Source organism: Scyliorhinus canicula, chromosome 7, assembly GCF_902713615.1.
Source record: "Scyliorhinus canicula chromosome 7, sScyCan1.1, whole genome shotgun sequence".
Classification (NCBI taxonomy): Eukaryota; Metazoa; Chordata; class Chondrichthyes; order Carcharhiniformes; family Scyliorhinidae; genus Scyliorhinus; species Scyliorhinus canicula.
In genome coordinates, this window is record NC_052152.1 from 100,742,453 (window position 1) to 100,756,404 (window position 13,952).

The 13,952-nt window shown below is 47.4% G+C and overlaps 1 protein-coding gene across 4 annotated transcripts in view; it reads left to right on the forward strand.

Moving 5' to 3' along the window:
• Window positions 1-13,952, forward strand: part of sh3kbp1 (SH3-domain kinase binding protein 1) — a 413,248-nt gene that overhangs the window by 370,853 nt on the left and 28,443 nt on the right. For all 4 annotated transcript variants that reach the window (XR_005461315.1, XM_038802548.1, XM_038802549.1 and 1 more), the window contains 2 exons: window positions 3,245-3,354; window positions 9,831-9,977. Coding sequence is in view for 3 of the 4 variants with exons in the window: in XM_038802548.1 (XP_038658476.1) it covers window positions 3,245-3,354; window positions 9,831-9,977 (257 nt within the window). In the remaining variant the exon portion in view is untranslated. The remainder of the gene's footprint in view (window positions 1-3,244; window positions 3,355-9,830; window positions 9,978-13,952) is intronic.

The following is a 13,952-nucleotide window of genomic DNA, read 5'->3' on the forward strand; positions in this document are numbered from 1 at the left end:
AGATGTCAGCTCATATTAAACATGTGAAGTATGTTCTTAAACTGCACATTATGAACCTTTCTATCATTTGACAAAGGATAAATTTTCCTATCAGCATATATTTAAGTTAAATGAAGTTAATCTCAAAACAAATATAAATTAGTTACTGAAATAGGAGAAGAATTTAAACTTTGAATGCAAAACAGGTAATATCAGATCAGATGCCGTGATGTACATCGCTATAAAATTGTCAGAATGATGAACCACTGTGTGGTTTGAGGCCTGGCGCAGGAGAAAGGGCTTCAAATTATTGAGTTATGGGACCAGTTCTGAGGCAGGAGGCACCTATTCAAAATGGACAGGGTGCACCTCAGCACGATTGGGACCAATGTTCTTGCAGGGAGATTTACTGGTATTGTTGGAGCGAGTTTAAACTAAATTGGCTCGATGGGTATCAGAATGTTTAAATAGAAAAGAGAAATAAGTTGCATAAAGTGAGTATGTTGGACTGAGTATTCAATAGGAACGGCCTGAGAACAACTACAGACATTACAAAAATAGGTTGGGATAACATGTATGCAAACTCACAATGTGGGGTGAATGCAGTTAGTGAGCCACAAGCACAAATAGCCGTGTAAAAATATGATGTTGTGGCAATAACAAAAACTTAGTTTAAAAATGGTGAGAACCGAACACTTAATATTAAAGGATATAAAGTGTTTCAGAAAAGATAGGGATGCTGATTAGGGAAACGTTTTAGTGTTGGAAAGAGAGGATGTCCTTGAAGGGCAACAAAGAAAATCTATTTGGTTAGAGTTGAGAAATAAAGCGGATTTGATCAAGCTATTTAGGGGCTGAAATTTACAGGGTGCCGTGGTCAAATCCCCACCCCACAAATCAATTGGATGGCCGTCAGCGGCAGCCAGGAGTGGCGGCAACTGCTGGAACTAAAGTCAATCCCACCACAATGAAGAGCCCAGCTGAGTCCAGGGTCTCACCAATGGTTATTGGAGGTTATGTTCAAGAGGCTGGGGAGGAATTTGATGTGGGGGGTGTCTACAGTGGGCCCAGGGAACCAACAAAGAGGGTTTTCCCTATTGCCCATCACCAGCCCACACGGTTAAAACTGTCAGGCTTCCTGCATGACGTGTGCCTTCCCTTGTGATGCATAATACTGGCAGCACTTTGACCCCTGTCAAACCAACCAGTGATGGAGAATAAAATCCAGCCCATGGGTATTTTATAGGCCTACAAATTGTGGAGAGAGAGCTTGAAGAAAATCTGCAACGAAATCACAGATGTGCAAGGACTATAGAGTGGTGATATTGGAGGAGTTAAAGCAAATATCGGGGGGGGGGGGTCTAAAATTTTCAGATTGGAAGAACGGCAAATTCAATTGCTTGACAAGGGAGCTAACCAAGGTAAAATGGAACCTTGGCAGTGCCACCCTGACACTGTACAGTGGCACCTTGGCAGTGCCAGGCTGGCACCCAGGTGGCAGTGCTAGGGTGTCACCCTGCCCAGAGGGCATGCACCTGGGGGCTTACAATCCCCTGGGAGACCCCAACGAGTGCCATTCCACCTGGTCCCCGTTTCCGGAGACCAGTATTGAACGGCGCTTGCTTGAGGTCTCCCAAGCGAAGGAGATTGACCCCAACGCCTCGGGTAATTCCGGAATCTGCACATTACTCATGAGACTTTCTGTCTCTCTTTAATATGCAGGTTTGCTAAAAAGTGATCCCACCCACATCTGACGGGATTTACATCGCAACATCTTGCGAGATAGCATTAGATCTCGCGAGACGTTACGAACCGGGTAGATCCTGGGAGCAGGGTCTCCCGGTTTCTGTCAGCCACTTTGTGCCGTGGTGAGCTGCTTTCCAGGCGCACCGTGGCCGTTTAATCACGCCCAATTTATGACTTGGATATTGAAATACTGAGTAAAATTTCAAAATGTGCTGATGATACAAAATGTGGAGAAGTGGCAAACAGTGAGGAAGTTACAAATTGAGTGCAACAGGACATAGATGGACTAGCAGTTTGGATAAACCAGTGACATGTGGGACATCTGCATTGTGAGGTGTTGCATTTGACAGAGGGGGAGAGGCAAATAAAGATTTAATGGCACAATTCTAAAGAGCGCAGAGGGACAGATGGACCTGGGGAGTCTTTGAAAGTAGAAGCACATAATGATCTATAGAAAATGAAAAAAAAGGATCTTGTGCTTATAAGGGATCTTGTGCTTTATAAATAAATATATTGAGAACAAAAGCAGGAAATGTGAAACTTTTATAAAGCTCTGCATAAGTCACAGCCAGAGTATTACATTCAGTTCTGGTTACCACGCTTCAGGAAGGTCATTGAGAGAGTGCAGTGAAGATTTACCAGAATGGTTCCGGGGAAGAGTAATTTTAGCTGCAAGGTTGGGTTGGAGAAGCTGGGGTTGTTCTCATCGGAGCATTGGCGAATGAGGGGAAATTTGACCGAGGTGTCTAAAAGATTATGACAGGTTTGGATATGGTAAACTGTTTCCATTAGCTCATGGTACAAGAACTGTGGGGTGCAGAGTTAAGGTTTTGGGCAAGAGATGTAAGGAGGATGTGAAAAAGATCTTCTTTACACAAGAAGGTTAATAAACTGGAACTCTCAAAAACAAATTTGAGGGCCACTTGAGGAAATAAACTTGCAGGGCTGCCGGGATAGAGCAGTGGAATGGAATTGATTTGGTTTGCTCTACATAGAACTGGCATGGACTTGATGGGCCGAAAGGCCTCCTTCTCTGCTAGATATGCCAAGACTCTATGGTGTAATAGGGAGTCGTCCAATACCAGTCACTTATATGAGGTTATATTCACAGATCCTTTAGCTGCTTAATTTGTAAATGATGTTGACATTCACAAATGTAGATTGTGAACAGAGATACCATATAGCTACCTGATTGGCTAATTAATATGTTAACTCATTTTGATTCCATTCCAACAGAGAAACTGTTTTGCTTTTGGAGGGACGTGCGTGTAAGGAGAATTCGTTTTTGTCGAGCAATAACTGCATTTGAATTCCTTTAGATGTGTTGTTTGTACCATAATGATTTTTTTTTTAATGCATTTCTAAGTCAAATATTGGTCTGTGACTTGAACATTTTATTAAGGCCTTGATTTCTGATGGCTGTTTTGATGTTCTTCAGTGCTAGTGAAAATTATTCTGAGTTAGTCAAAATATTTATTGCTAACCTATGACAAATTGTTCTCTTTTTGCCTTCTTATAGATGTAGCAAGTTTTGATAGTGTAGTCTCTTCCACTGAGAAACTCAACCATCCCACAACCTCGAGGCCCAAAGCCAGTGGAAGACGACCTCCATCTCAAGTTTTTACATCTGTAAGTGGTTGAAGAATGTATTGAATTTCATAGATTTTACAGTGGAGTAACAGGCCATTTGGACCCGTAGAGCTATGCCAATGTTTATGCTGCACCCGAGCCTCCTCCCACCTTACTTTATATCAGCCTATCCAAGTTCCCATTGATTATATCAAGTCAGGCCTTCGGTAGCGCGTTCCAGATTCTGACCTCTCTCTGAGTAAAGGCGTGAAGTTTCCAAAGGATGTTCCGCTGGTGCCTGCTAAAACTGATTTGCATCCCGTTAGTTGAATGTAGATGAAGGCCTGACTGGAATCTCCGCCCCTCTTCCCCCCACCCCATGCCCGGTTCTCCGCAATACCAGCCTGAAAACATGCGGGTCCAGAACACATTTGGAACAATGTGGTGTGCAGAAGTCGAGACTAACCTGAAGAATGCCTGGGGCTGCCTCCAAAGTTTGGTATGGAGGCCACCAGCGTCCCGGGTGGGGGAAGAATCGCCGAGGGAAGAATCTGTCAGGTGGTCCTTCAAACTTCAGTGTCATCGGGGTCCATCTTCCAGCCTCGGGGTGTTCCTGGAGGTCAATCTTTCTTTTCAGGCGGGTCTATCTTCTTAACCGACACGCAATTATCAAAAGCCACTTTGGTCAAGAAGGTGCCCACTGTCTTTTTCTCAGGACAACTGTTGGTGGGCTTTAAATGCTAGTTTCAGAGAGGGGATAGCAGAGCTGGAAACGGAAGACAGAAAATTAACGAGAGTTTGAGAGTAAAGAAAGGTTGGAAAATAATTTTTTTTAAACCACTTAATGTCACAAGTAGGCTTCAATGAAGTTACTGTGAAAAGCCCCTAGTCGCCACATTCTGGCGCCTGTTCAGGGAGGCCGGTTTGGGAATCGAACCCGCGCTGCTGGCCTTGTTCTGCATTACAAGCCAGCTGTTTAGCCCACTGTGCTAAACCAGACACAAAGGAATCCAGCTGTGCATAATTGTGTATACCTAAATGTAGGGAACATAGTGAATAAGGCTGAGTACAGTGAGCTGAGGGCAAGATTAATGTGGACATTTTTTTTGTAGCTATTGCTAAAACATGACTTGGAGTGGGGTAGGAATGTAGGCTTAATGATCCTAGTTACAGCATTTTCAGACAAGATGTAGAGGGGAACAAAAAAGAAGGGGGTCACAAATTTTATTACTTTTTACTGCTGTGAGAAGGAATAATATGTGTGAGAGACCATCAAATTAGATTATATGGGTTAAACTAAGAAACTAAACATGGATAATCACACTGCTGTGAGTGTGCTATAGATAGAGCATGTAGATATTTACAGCCTGGAAACAGGCCCTTCGGCTCAGGTTGTACATGCCGCCCAATTTCTATCACTAAGCTAGTCCCAATTGCCCACACTTGGCCCATATCCCTCTATACCCACCTTGCCCAAGTAACTGTCTAACTACTTTTTAAGAGACAAAATCATACCCGCCTCTACCACTGCCTCTGGCAGCCCGTTCCAGATGCTCACCACCCTGTGTGTGAAGAAATTTCCCCTCTGGTCTCTTGTGTATCTCTCCCCTCTCACCTTAAACCTATGCCCTCTAGTTCTATTCTCCTCTACCTTTGGGAAAAGATGTTAACTATCTACCTTATCTATGCTCCTCATTATTTTATAGACCTCCATAAGTTCACCCCTCAGCCTCCTACGCGCCAGGGAAAAAAGTCCCAGCTTATCCAGCCTCTCCTTCTAACTTAGACCATCAGGTCCTGGTAACATCCTCGTAAATCTCTTCTGCACTCTTTCTTAGGGGCTGTTTAGCACAGAGCTAAATCGCTGGCTTTGAAAGCAGGCCAGCAGCACGGTTCGATTCCCGTAACAGCCTCCCCGAACAGGCGCCGGAATGTGGTGACTAGGGGCTTTTCACAGTAACTTCATTTGAAGCCTACTCGTGAAAATAAGCGATTTTCATTTTTCATTTCTCAAGTGAATCCTAAGGATTCACCGGAGGAAGGAGCAGTGCTCCGAAAGCTAGTGATTCGAAACAAACCTGTTGGACTTTAATCTGGTGTTGTAAGACTTCTTACTGTGCTCACCCCAGTCCAACGCCGGCATCTCCATTTCATGGCACTCTTTCTAGTTTAACAATATCCTTCCTATAATAGGGGGACCAGAACTGTACACAGTATCCCATGTGTGGTCTTACCAATGTCTTGTACAACTTCAACAAGACGTCCTAACTCCTGTATTCAATATTTTGACCAATAAAACCTAGCATGCTGAATGCCTTCTTCACCACACTGTCCACCTGTGACTCCATCTTCAAAGAGCTATGAACCTGTACCCCTAGATCTCTTTGTTCTGTAAATCTCCCCAACTACCTACCATTAACTGAGTAGGTCCTGCCCTGATTTGATCTACTAAAATGCATCACCTCACATTTATCCAAATTAAACTCCATCTGCCATTCATTGGCCCACTGGCCCAATTGGTCAAGATCCTGTTGCAATCTTATATAAACTCCACTGTCCACTATGCCACCAATCTTGGTGTCATCTGCAAACTTACTAACCATGCATCCTACATTCTCGTCCAAATCATTTTTTAATATATATATATGTGGTCACATGCCTCCAGTTTGAAAAAGAACCCTCCATAATCATCCTTTGACTTTGGTCGCCAAGCCAATTTTGCATCCAATTGGCTACCTCGCCCTGCTTTCCGTGAGATTTAAACAGTTACCTGAATATAACTCCCATCAGGATCTTTTTTTCCTGTGTGATTCCTCAACTTTACTGACACAGATTATATGCCTTTGGACACGATATCGCTTCTTGCTATCGATTTAAGTTAATTTCTTACGAACAATACAACCCCGCCCCCTCTACCCATTTGCCTGTCCTTTCGATAGGACACATATCCTTGGATATTTAGATCACAGCCCTGATCCCCTTGCAGCCATGTCTCTGTGATGCCTACAACATTGTACCCGTCCATTTCAGTGTGCACAACAGCTCATTTACGTTGTTTCGTATACTATGCGCATTTATATACACCATCAGTCCTGCATTGACCTTGAACCTATGTTATCCTCTTTTTTTGCTGTGCCCTGAGTTGTATTCCTGCCGCTTTCTATACTCTTTGCTCTATTACGTGTTCTGGAAACTTTACTAATCTCTCCAGAGTCCTCGGCCCCTTTGACTCGTTTAAGTCCTCATTAACCCACACTCTCAACTTCTTCTTTATCTTTGGTTTTCTAATTTTCCATACAACTGAACCCTCCCCATATTATTAATTTAAAGCCCTATGAACAGCCCTAGTTATGCAATTCGCCGGGACTCTGGTCCCAGTTTGATTAAGGTAAAGACCAATGGCATTTTCGGGGTTTAACGCCTGGTCCCATGGGCAACGGAGGCGGCAAAACCAGGGAGAAGGCACAGTAAAGGGAAATGTCAAAAATAGATTTAAAAACAGCCATGAAAAAAGCGGCTGAAAGTCCGTCGGGGAGTGGAAAGGTCACCGCGGGTTCGGCAAGAAAAGTGGAGGCTGGGGCACCAGGGGAGGCCGCATTGCCCACGGCTGAAGAAATTACTAAGGTGATGGCCGCGGAACTCGAGAGGCAGTTCACAAAACACATGGCGGTGATGAGGAAGGGGATGGGGGCGGTATTGAAAGTGCTGGTGGAGGAGGCCCCGGTGAGGGCGGCGGTATTGAGTGCAGTGGCAGAGGTGTGGGAGCAAGGTGAGGCACTGAAGGAAGTGGAAGAGACATTTTTGCAGCAATGGGGAAGGAGATGCGGAAGGTGATAGAGATCATCAAGGGTCTGCGAGCCAAAATGGACGACTTGGAAAACAGATCCAGACGACAGAATCTGAGGATTGTGGGTCTTCCCGAAGGAGTGGTAGGCCCGAGGCCGACTGAGTATTTTGCCATGATGTTGACGAAGCTATTGGGGGAGGGGGATGATCTCTCCCGATATGAACTGGATCGGGCTCATCGGTCATGGAGGCCTGTACCAAAGGAGAGTGAGCCGCCAAGAGTAGTGACTCTGTGTTTTCGTAGGTACAGTGTGAAGGAGAAGGTCCTGTGCTGGGCAAAGCACAAGCGGATGATGCAGTGGGCTGGAGCTGGTATACGCATATATCAGGACTTTACAGTGGAGCTAGCGAGGAGGCGGGCTGCCTTCAGCCGGGTGAAGAAGGCACTGAACATCAGTAAGGGGCAGTGCGGCATTGTTTACCCAGCTAAGTTGAGGGTGACCTACAAATCCAAGGACTTTTAGTTCGGGACGGGGGAAGCGGTGGAGGAGTTTGCGACGGCAGAAGGACTGTGGCTGAATTGAGAAATGATCATGTACCGATGTAGCCTTATGTAACTGTATTTTTTCACTGCGTGCTGGTGTATGTGCTAAATGAGCCAATGTTGTATATATTTGGACAAGGGAAGAGATGGGACTTTCACTTGCAATGATGGTTCTTTGTGGCTTCGGTGTGTATGCGGGGTTTGTGTGCTAAAGGAGATTTCTTGTTTTTCCTGGGACCGGGCAAGGAGGAAAGAGATCTGAGCGGGGGCCTCCACGCTGGCCGGTCTAAGCCGGCCAGTGAACGGGAGTGAGGTGGGGGGAGGTTCTGCCAGGCTCCGATGAGTCTAGCCGGGGTGGAAAGTTGGGGGGAAGGAACAGAGGTTGGGGGGAGGAGTTTTGTAAGAGGAAGTGGAGGGGAGGAGTTGTTGGGGGGGGGGGGTTACAATTCATGGGTGTCATTTATGGTACTCTTTCAGAGATTGGATGGCATTGAATGTTAGGGGGGGAGGACTCTATAGGTCAATGGTGACCATAGGCGATTCCTGATTCCTTTTTCTTTTTTTCCTTTGTTTTTCCCACCGTGGGAGGGTTTGTTTTTGATGCTTATATTGTCGGGTGGGCTGTTGTTTGGGGTGGTGGGAGGATGGGATCGTTGTTGTTGATAAGGGAATTAACTTTGTATTTGTTACCGTTTACTGCTTGTTGGTGGGGTGTAAATTCTGAAGAAAATGTGAAAATGGAGAATAAAAATATTTTACAAAAAAAAAGATTAAGGTAAAGACCATCCCATCTCGGAATAGCTCCCTCCTGGTGCTGGTGTCAATGTCCCATGAATTCAATGCATTTCTCCAACACTAAACTTTGAGCCATGCATTTAACTCTTTAATCTTTTGACTCTGTGCCAATTGGCTCATGGCTCAGGTAGTAATCCTGAGATTATTACCTTTTTGGTTCTGCTTTTCAATTTAGCTCCTAGCTGCTCATATTTCTTCAGCAGAGAGCTTATTCTTGTTCTACCTATGTAATTGGTACCTATGTGGACCACAACAACTGGATCTTTACCCTCCCACTCCAAGTTCCTCTGTAGTCCAGATGAGATATCCTGAACCCGTGCACCAGGCAGACAACGCAACCTGCAGGACTCTCGATCCTGGTCATAGAACAGTTGTCTATGCTCCTAACCATACTATCCCCAATTATAACTACATTTCTCCCCCCCTCCCCTCCCCCCACTTGAATTGCTGCCTGTACCATGGTGCTGTGGTCAGTTTGCTCATCCTCCATGCAGCCTCTATTCCTGTTCACACAGGGAGCAAGAATCTCAAACCTGTCAGACTCCTGCAACCCTACCTCCTGGATCCCTCTACCTGCCTCACTCGCAACCTCACCTTCCTGTCCCTGCACAGGGCTTGAATGTTTGTCGATGTACCTGCAGCATATGTGGTAGACGTTTATCTTTTTGGGGAACACTGCATTTTAATCTGTTTTCTAATGTATAACTGTAATGCTTCTTTCATTCAGAAAATGCATTGAACGGAATGTGCGAATTATGAAAAACACTAAATAATCCACATTGAATTTTAACCCTTGCAAGCTGCAGATCACTGTGGTGATATGCATCACTGTAAATACACAAGGGGTTAATGTAAATACACTACGACTAAGTAAGCACTAGGGGGAGCAGCAGAGATGTCATGCCATGCAGACATACAGCTAATGAACACTTAGAATAGGACACGACCAATGGGCAGTCAAGACACCCAGAGGTGACACTACCACAAGGGAGCATTACAAAACCCACATATAAAAGGACATGGTACACATGCTCTGCTCTTTCCACAGGTGACACTTAGAGAGTAGGACGGGGCAGATCAGAAGCATCACACCCACCACATGGCTTAGAGCAGACTGATTAGTTAGACTGAATTACTATAGCAAGATTAGCAGGAGAGTCAAACTCATGGAGAACTGTGCTAATGGTTCAATAAATCACATTGAACTTACTTCAAAGTCTGGAGTATCTTTTGGTCAAAGCTGCATCGAAGTTGCAGCCTGTGTTATCCCAGAGTACATAACACAACAATTACTTGTCCAAGCCACCTCATCTGGTGCCAGTAGAAAGAAATACTTGGTAGAGGCCGTTTCAAATCTGGAATTTCAATGTTAACATACCTTCTTGTTTACATTTTTGTTTTCTTTCTGCAGCCATCGCTTTCTAGTCCTGATTACTTGGACTCACCAATTTCACAGGAAGAGGATAGAGAGGATCAAGAGAGAGTAGAACTTGATTCTAATACAGCAAAAGTAAAGGAAATTGTAAAGAAAGCTCCAAGACCTATCCCAGTGTTACCAGTGAGTTGTCACCACTTTGTATTTTTTATGTCGTACTTTTTTTTTTGGAAATGTTTTTTATTGAGTTTTCATATTTTATATCCAACAAATTACAAATTATTAGAAAAAAAATACGCAAAAATTAACATGTATATTTACAGGCAAGCATCTTCATAATAACAACTGTGGCCACCCCCTTTAACCGGCATACATATTTTACATTCCCCAATATGGCAGAGGCACATGTTTATAGGCATTTATTTACAATTTGGTTTTGGGCCTTAGCTTGCCATCAGACTGTCGCTTCTGGCTTTGTCCTTTTTTTTTGGAATAATTTTTATTCAAGTATTCAACAACAAATTTTATCACAACAGAGAAAAACAGTAACCCCCCCCCCCCCCCCCCCCCCCCCGGCTACCTTCCCCCGATTCCCGTCCATTTTCCCCTGATTCTTGGCCACCCGACTATTCTTCCTCTTGTTCGTTGGCCACAAACAGGTCCCGGAACAATTGCATGAATGGCTCCCACGTTCTGTGGAAGCCGCCGTCTGATCCTCGGATGGTGAATTTGATTTTCTCCATTTGGAGAGATTCCGAGAGGTCGGACAGCCAGTCTGCAGTTCTGGGTGGAGCTGCTGACCGCCAGCCAAACAGGATTCTACGCGGGCGATCAGGGAGGCAAAGGCAAGGGCGTCCGCCCTCCTCCCCAGGAATAGATTTGGCTGGTCTGAAACCCCGAAGACCGCCACTATCGGGCATGGCTCCACCCTCACCCCCACCACTTTGGACATAGCCACGAAGAAGGCTGTCCAGTACTCCACAAGTCTGGGGCAGGACCAGAACATGTGGGCGTGGTTGGCCGGACCTCTTTGGCACCGTTCACATCTGTCCTCCACCTCCGGGAAGAACCTACTCATACGGTTTCTTGTTAAGTGGGCTCTATGTACCACTTTTAGCTGTGTCAGGCTGAGCCTTGCGCACGTGGAGGTGGAGTTGACCCTATGCAGTGCTTCGCTCCAGTGTCCCCACCCTATCTCAATCCCCAGGTCATCCTCCCATTTCTTTCTTGTTGCGTCCAGTACGGTGTCGGCCCTTTCTACCAATCGGTCATACATGTCGCTACAGTTCCCTTTATCTAGGATACTTGCGTCCAGTAGGTCTTCCAGTAGTGTCTGTCGTGGCAGTTGTGGGTACGTGCTTGTCTCCTTTCGTAAGAAGTTTTTGAGCTGCAGATACCGTAGCTCATTCCCCTTGGCTAGCCGAAATTTCTCTGTCAGTTCGTCCAGTGTTGCGATCCTGCCGTCCGTGTATAGGTCCCTGACTGTCAGTGTCCCTCCGCCCTGCCTCCACCTTTTGAAGGTGGCGTCAGTCAGTGCTGGTGTGAACCTTGCGGGTGCACTGGGAAGATCTTGATTTTGCTCATGTTGAGTTTGTAGCCCGAGAAGGCTCCAAACTCTTTCAGGAGCGCAGTGATTCCGTCCATGCTGCTCTGTGGGTCCGAGATGTAGAGGAGCAGGTCATCTGCATCGAGTGAGACTCTGTGCTCTCTGCCTCCCCTTCGGATCCCCCTCCAATTTTTTGCTGCCCTGAGCGAGATTGCTAGCGGTTCGATTGCTAGTGCGAACAGCAGCGGGGACAGTGGGCATCCTTGTCTGGTGCCCCTGTGCAGCTGGAAGTATTGGGAGTTGGTATTGTTGGTCTGTACGCTCGCCATGGGAGCGTTGTATAGGAGCTTTACCCAAGCGGTGAACCCTGTTCCAAGCCCGAACCGCTCCAGTACCTCTATGAGGTATTTCCACTCGACTCTGTCGAAGGCCTTTTCTGCGTCCAGGGAGACGATCACCTCTTGTGTTCTCTCCCCGGAGTGGGTCATTATCACGTTCAGCAGGCGCCTGATGTTCGAGGTAAGCTGTCTACCTTTGACAAAGCCCGTCTGGTCCTCTGCGACCACTTCGGATACACAGTCTTCTAGCCTTTTGGCTAGGATTTTGGCCAGTATTTTGGCGTCTGCGTTCAGCAGAGAGATGGGTCTGTATGACCCACATTCCGTTGGGTCTTTGTCTTTCTTAGGTATCAGCGAGATTGAGGCCTGTGCTAACGTGGGTAGCAGTGTGCCCCTAGCTAGCAAGTCTGTGAACATCTCCCGCCGGTGCGGGGCCAGCGCTGTCGCGAATTTTGTGTAGAAGTCCGCCGGGAATCCGTCCGGTCCCGGCGCCTTCCCCGCCTGCATGGAGCTAATGCTGTCCATGATCTCTCCCAGTGCTAGTGGTGCTTCCAGGTCCCGTTTTCTGCCCTCATCCCAGCCTTCCCCGTTGGGGGCTCTGAGGTGTACAGCTCTTGGTAGAAAGCCTTGAAGGTTTTGTTAATCCTCTCTGGTTCTGTTTCCAATGTGCCTCTGGTACCCCTGATTTGCGCAATTTCTCTGGTGGCTGCCTGCTTTCTCAGCTGGTGTGCCAACAGGCGGCTGGCTTTGTCTCCGTGTTCGTACAGGGTCCCGCGCGCCTGGCGGAGTTGGTGCACTGCTTTCCTGGTGGAGAGCAAGTCAAAGTTCCTTTGTAATTCTTTCCTCTCCGCCAGGAGCTCTACGGTCGGGGCCTCGGAGTATTTACGGTCTACCTCCAGTATGGAGTCGACCAGCTTCTGCTTAGCCACCCGTTCCTCCCTATCTCTTTGCGCTTTGAAGGCAATGATGTCCCCTCTTAGTACGGCCTTAAGCGCTTCCCAGAACGTGGAGGGTGAGACCTCCCCGTTTTGATCGTTCTCCGTGTACTCTGCAATGGCCTGCGCTATCCTTTCGCTGAAGGCCTTGTCAGCTAGTAAGGCACCGTCCAACCTCCATGTGGGGCGCTGGGCCCTTCCCATCTCTAGCCGCACGTCCATGTAGTGTGGAGCGTGGTCTGATATCACAATTGCAGAGTATTCCACTTTGTCTATCCCTGGAAGCACCGTTTTCCCCACCACAAAGAAGTCAATTCTGGTGTACACATTGTGTACTGGGGAGAAGAAGGAGAATTCTTTCTCCCCCGGGTGGGCGAACCTCCAGGGGTCCACTGCTCCCATCTGCTCCATAAAGTGACTGAGTTCCCTTGCCATGCTTGAGGTTTTCCCCGTTTTGGGGTTTGATCTGTCCGTCTTTGGATCCTGTACACAGTTGAAGTCCCCCCCCATGATTAGTCGATTCGTCGCTATGTCCAGGATTTCTGCCATGGTCTTTTTGATTAAACTCGTGTCGTCCCAGTTGGGCACGTACACGTTGACTAGAACTACCGGTGCCCCATCCAGGGCCCCGCTGACCATGACATACCGCCCCCCTGGGTCTATTACCGTCTTTGTCGCCCTAAACATTGTCCTCTTGCCGATCAGGATCGCCACCCCCCCCTGGCCCTTGTCCCATAACAGGAATGGTAGGTTTGTCCCACCCAACCCTTTCTTACCCGCAGTTGGTCCTGCTCCCTCAGGTGCGTCTCTTGGAGGAAGACTATGTCGACCCTCATATTTCTGAGGTGGGTGAGGACTCTGGATCTCTTCACTGGGCCGTTAAGTCCCCTTACGTTCCAGGTGATTATCCTGGTGGGGGGCTTCTGCCCCCCTCGTTCCTGTGGGATTAACCATACTTATCTGGTGGACGCGCCCCTGCCCTCCGGGGTTTCCCTTTGTTAGGGGGCCGTCCAGGATGGCCGCTGTCACTGCTCTCCCCATGCGGTCGGGTCTCTGCGCTCCGGGGTTTCCCCTTGTCCCGGGGGCACCCGCCATGGCCGTCCACTGTGTGTCCGCCACGCGGGTAGTCCCCTGCACTCTGGGGGCCCCCTTCGCCCACAGACCGTATTGGGTGGGTGCTTGCAGCGGTTCCTTGTTTCGAGCCCTTGGTTGTGGCACTTTGTAGCCCTATTCCTTTTCTGGCCTCTTTAGCCCCTCAGTCCCTGCATTTCCCCTCCCCGGTCTCTCGCTCCCTGTGTGCCCACCTTTTCTCTCCTCCCCCGTATACCCCTCCTTTGCC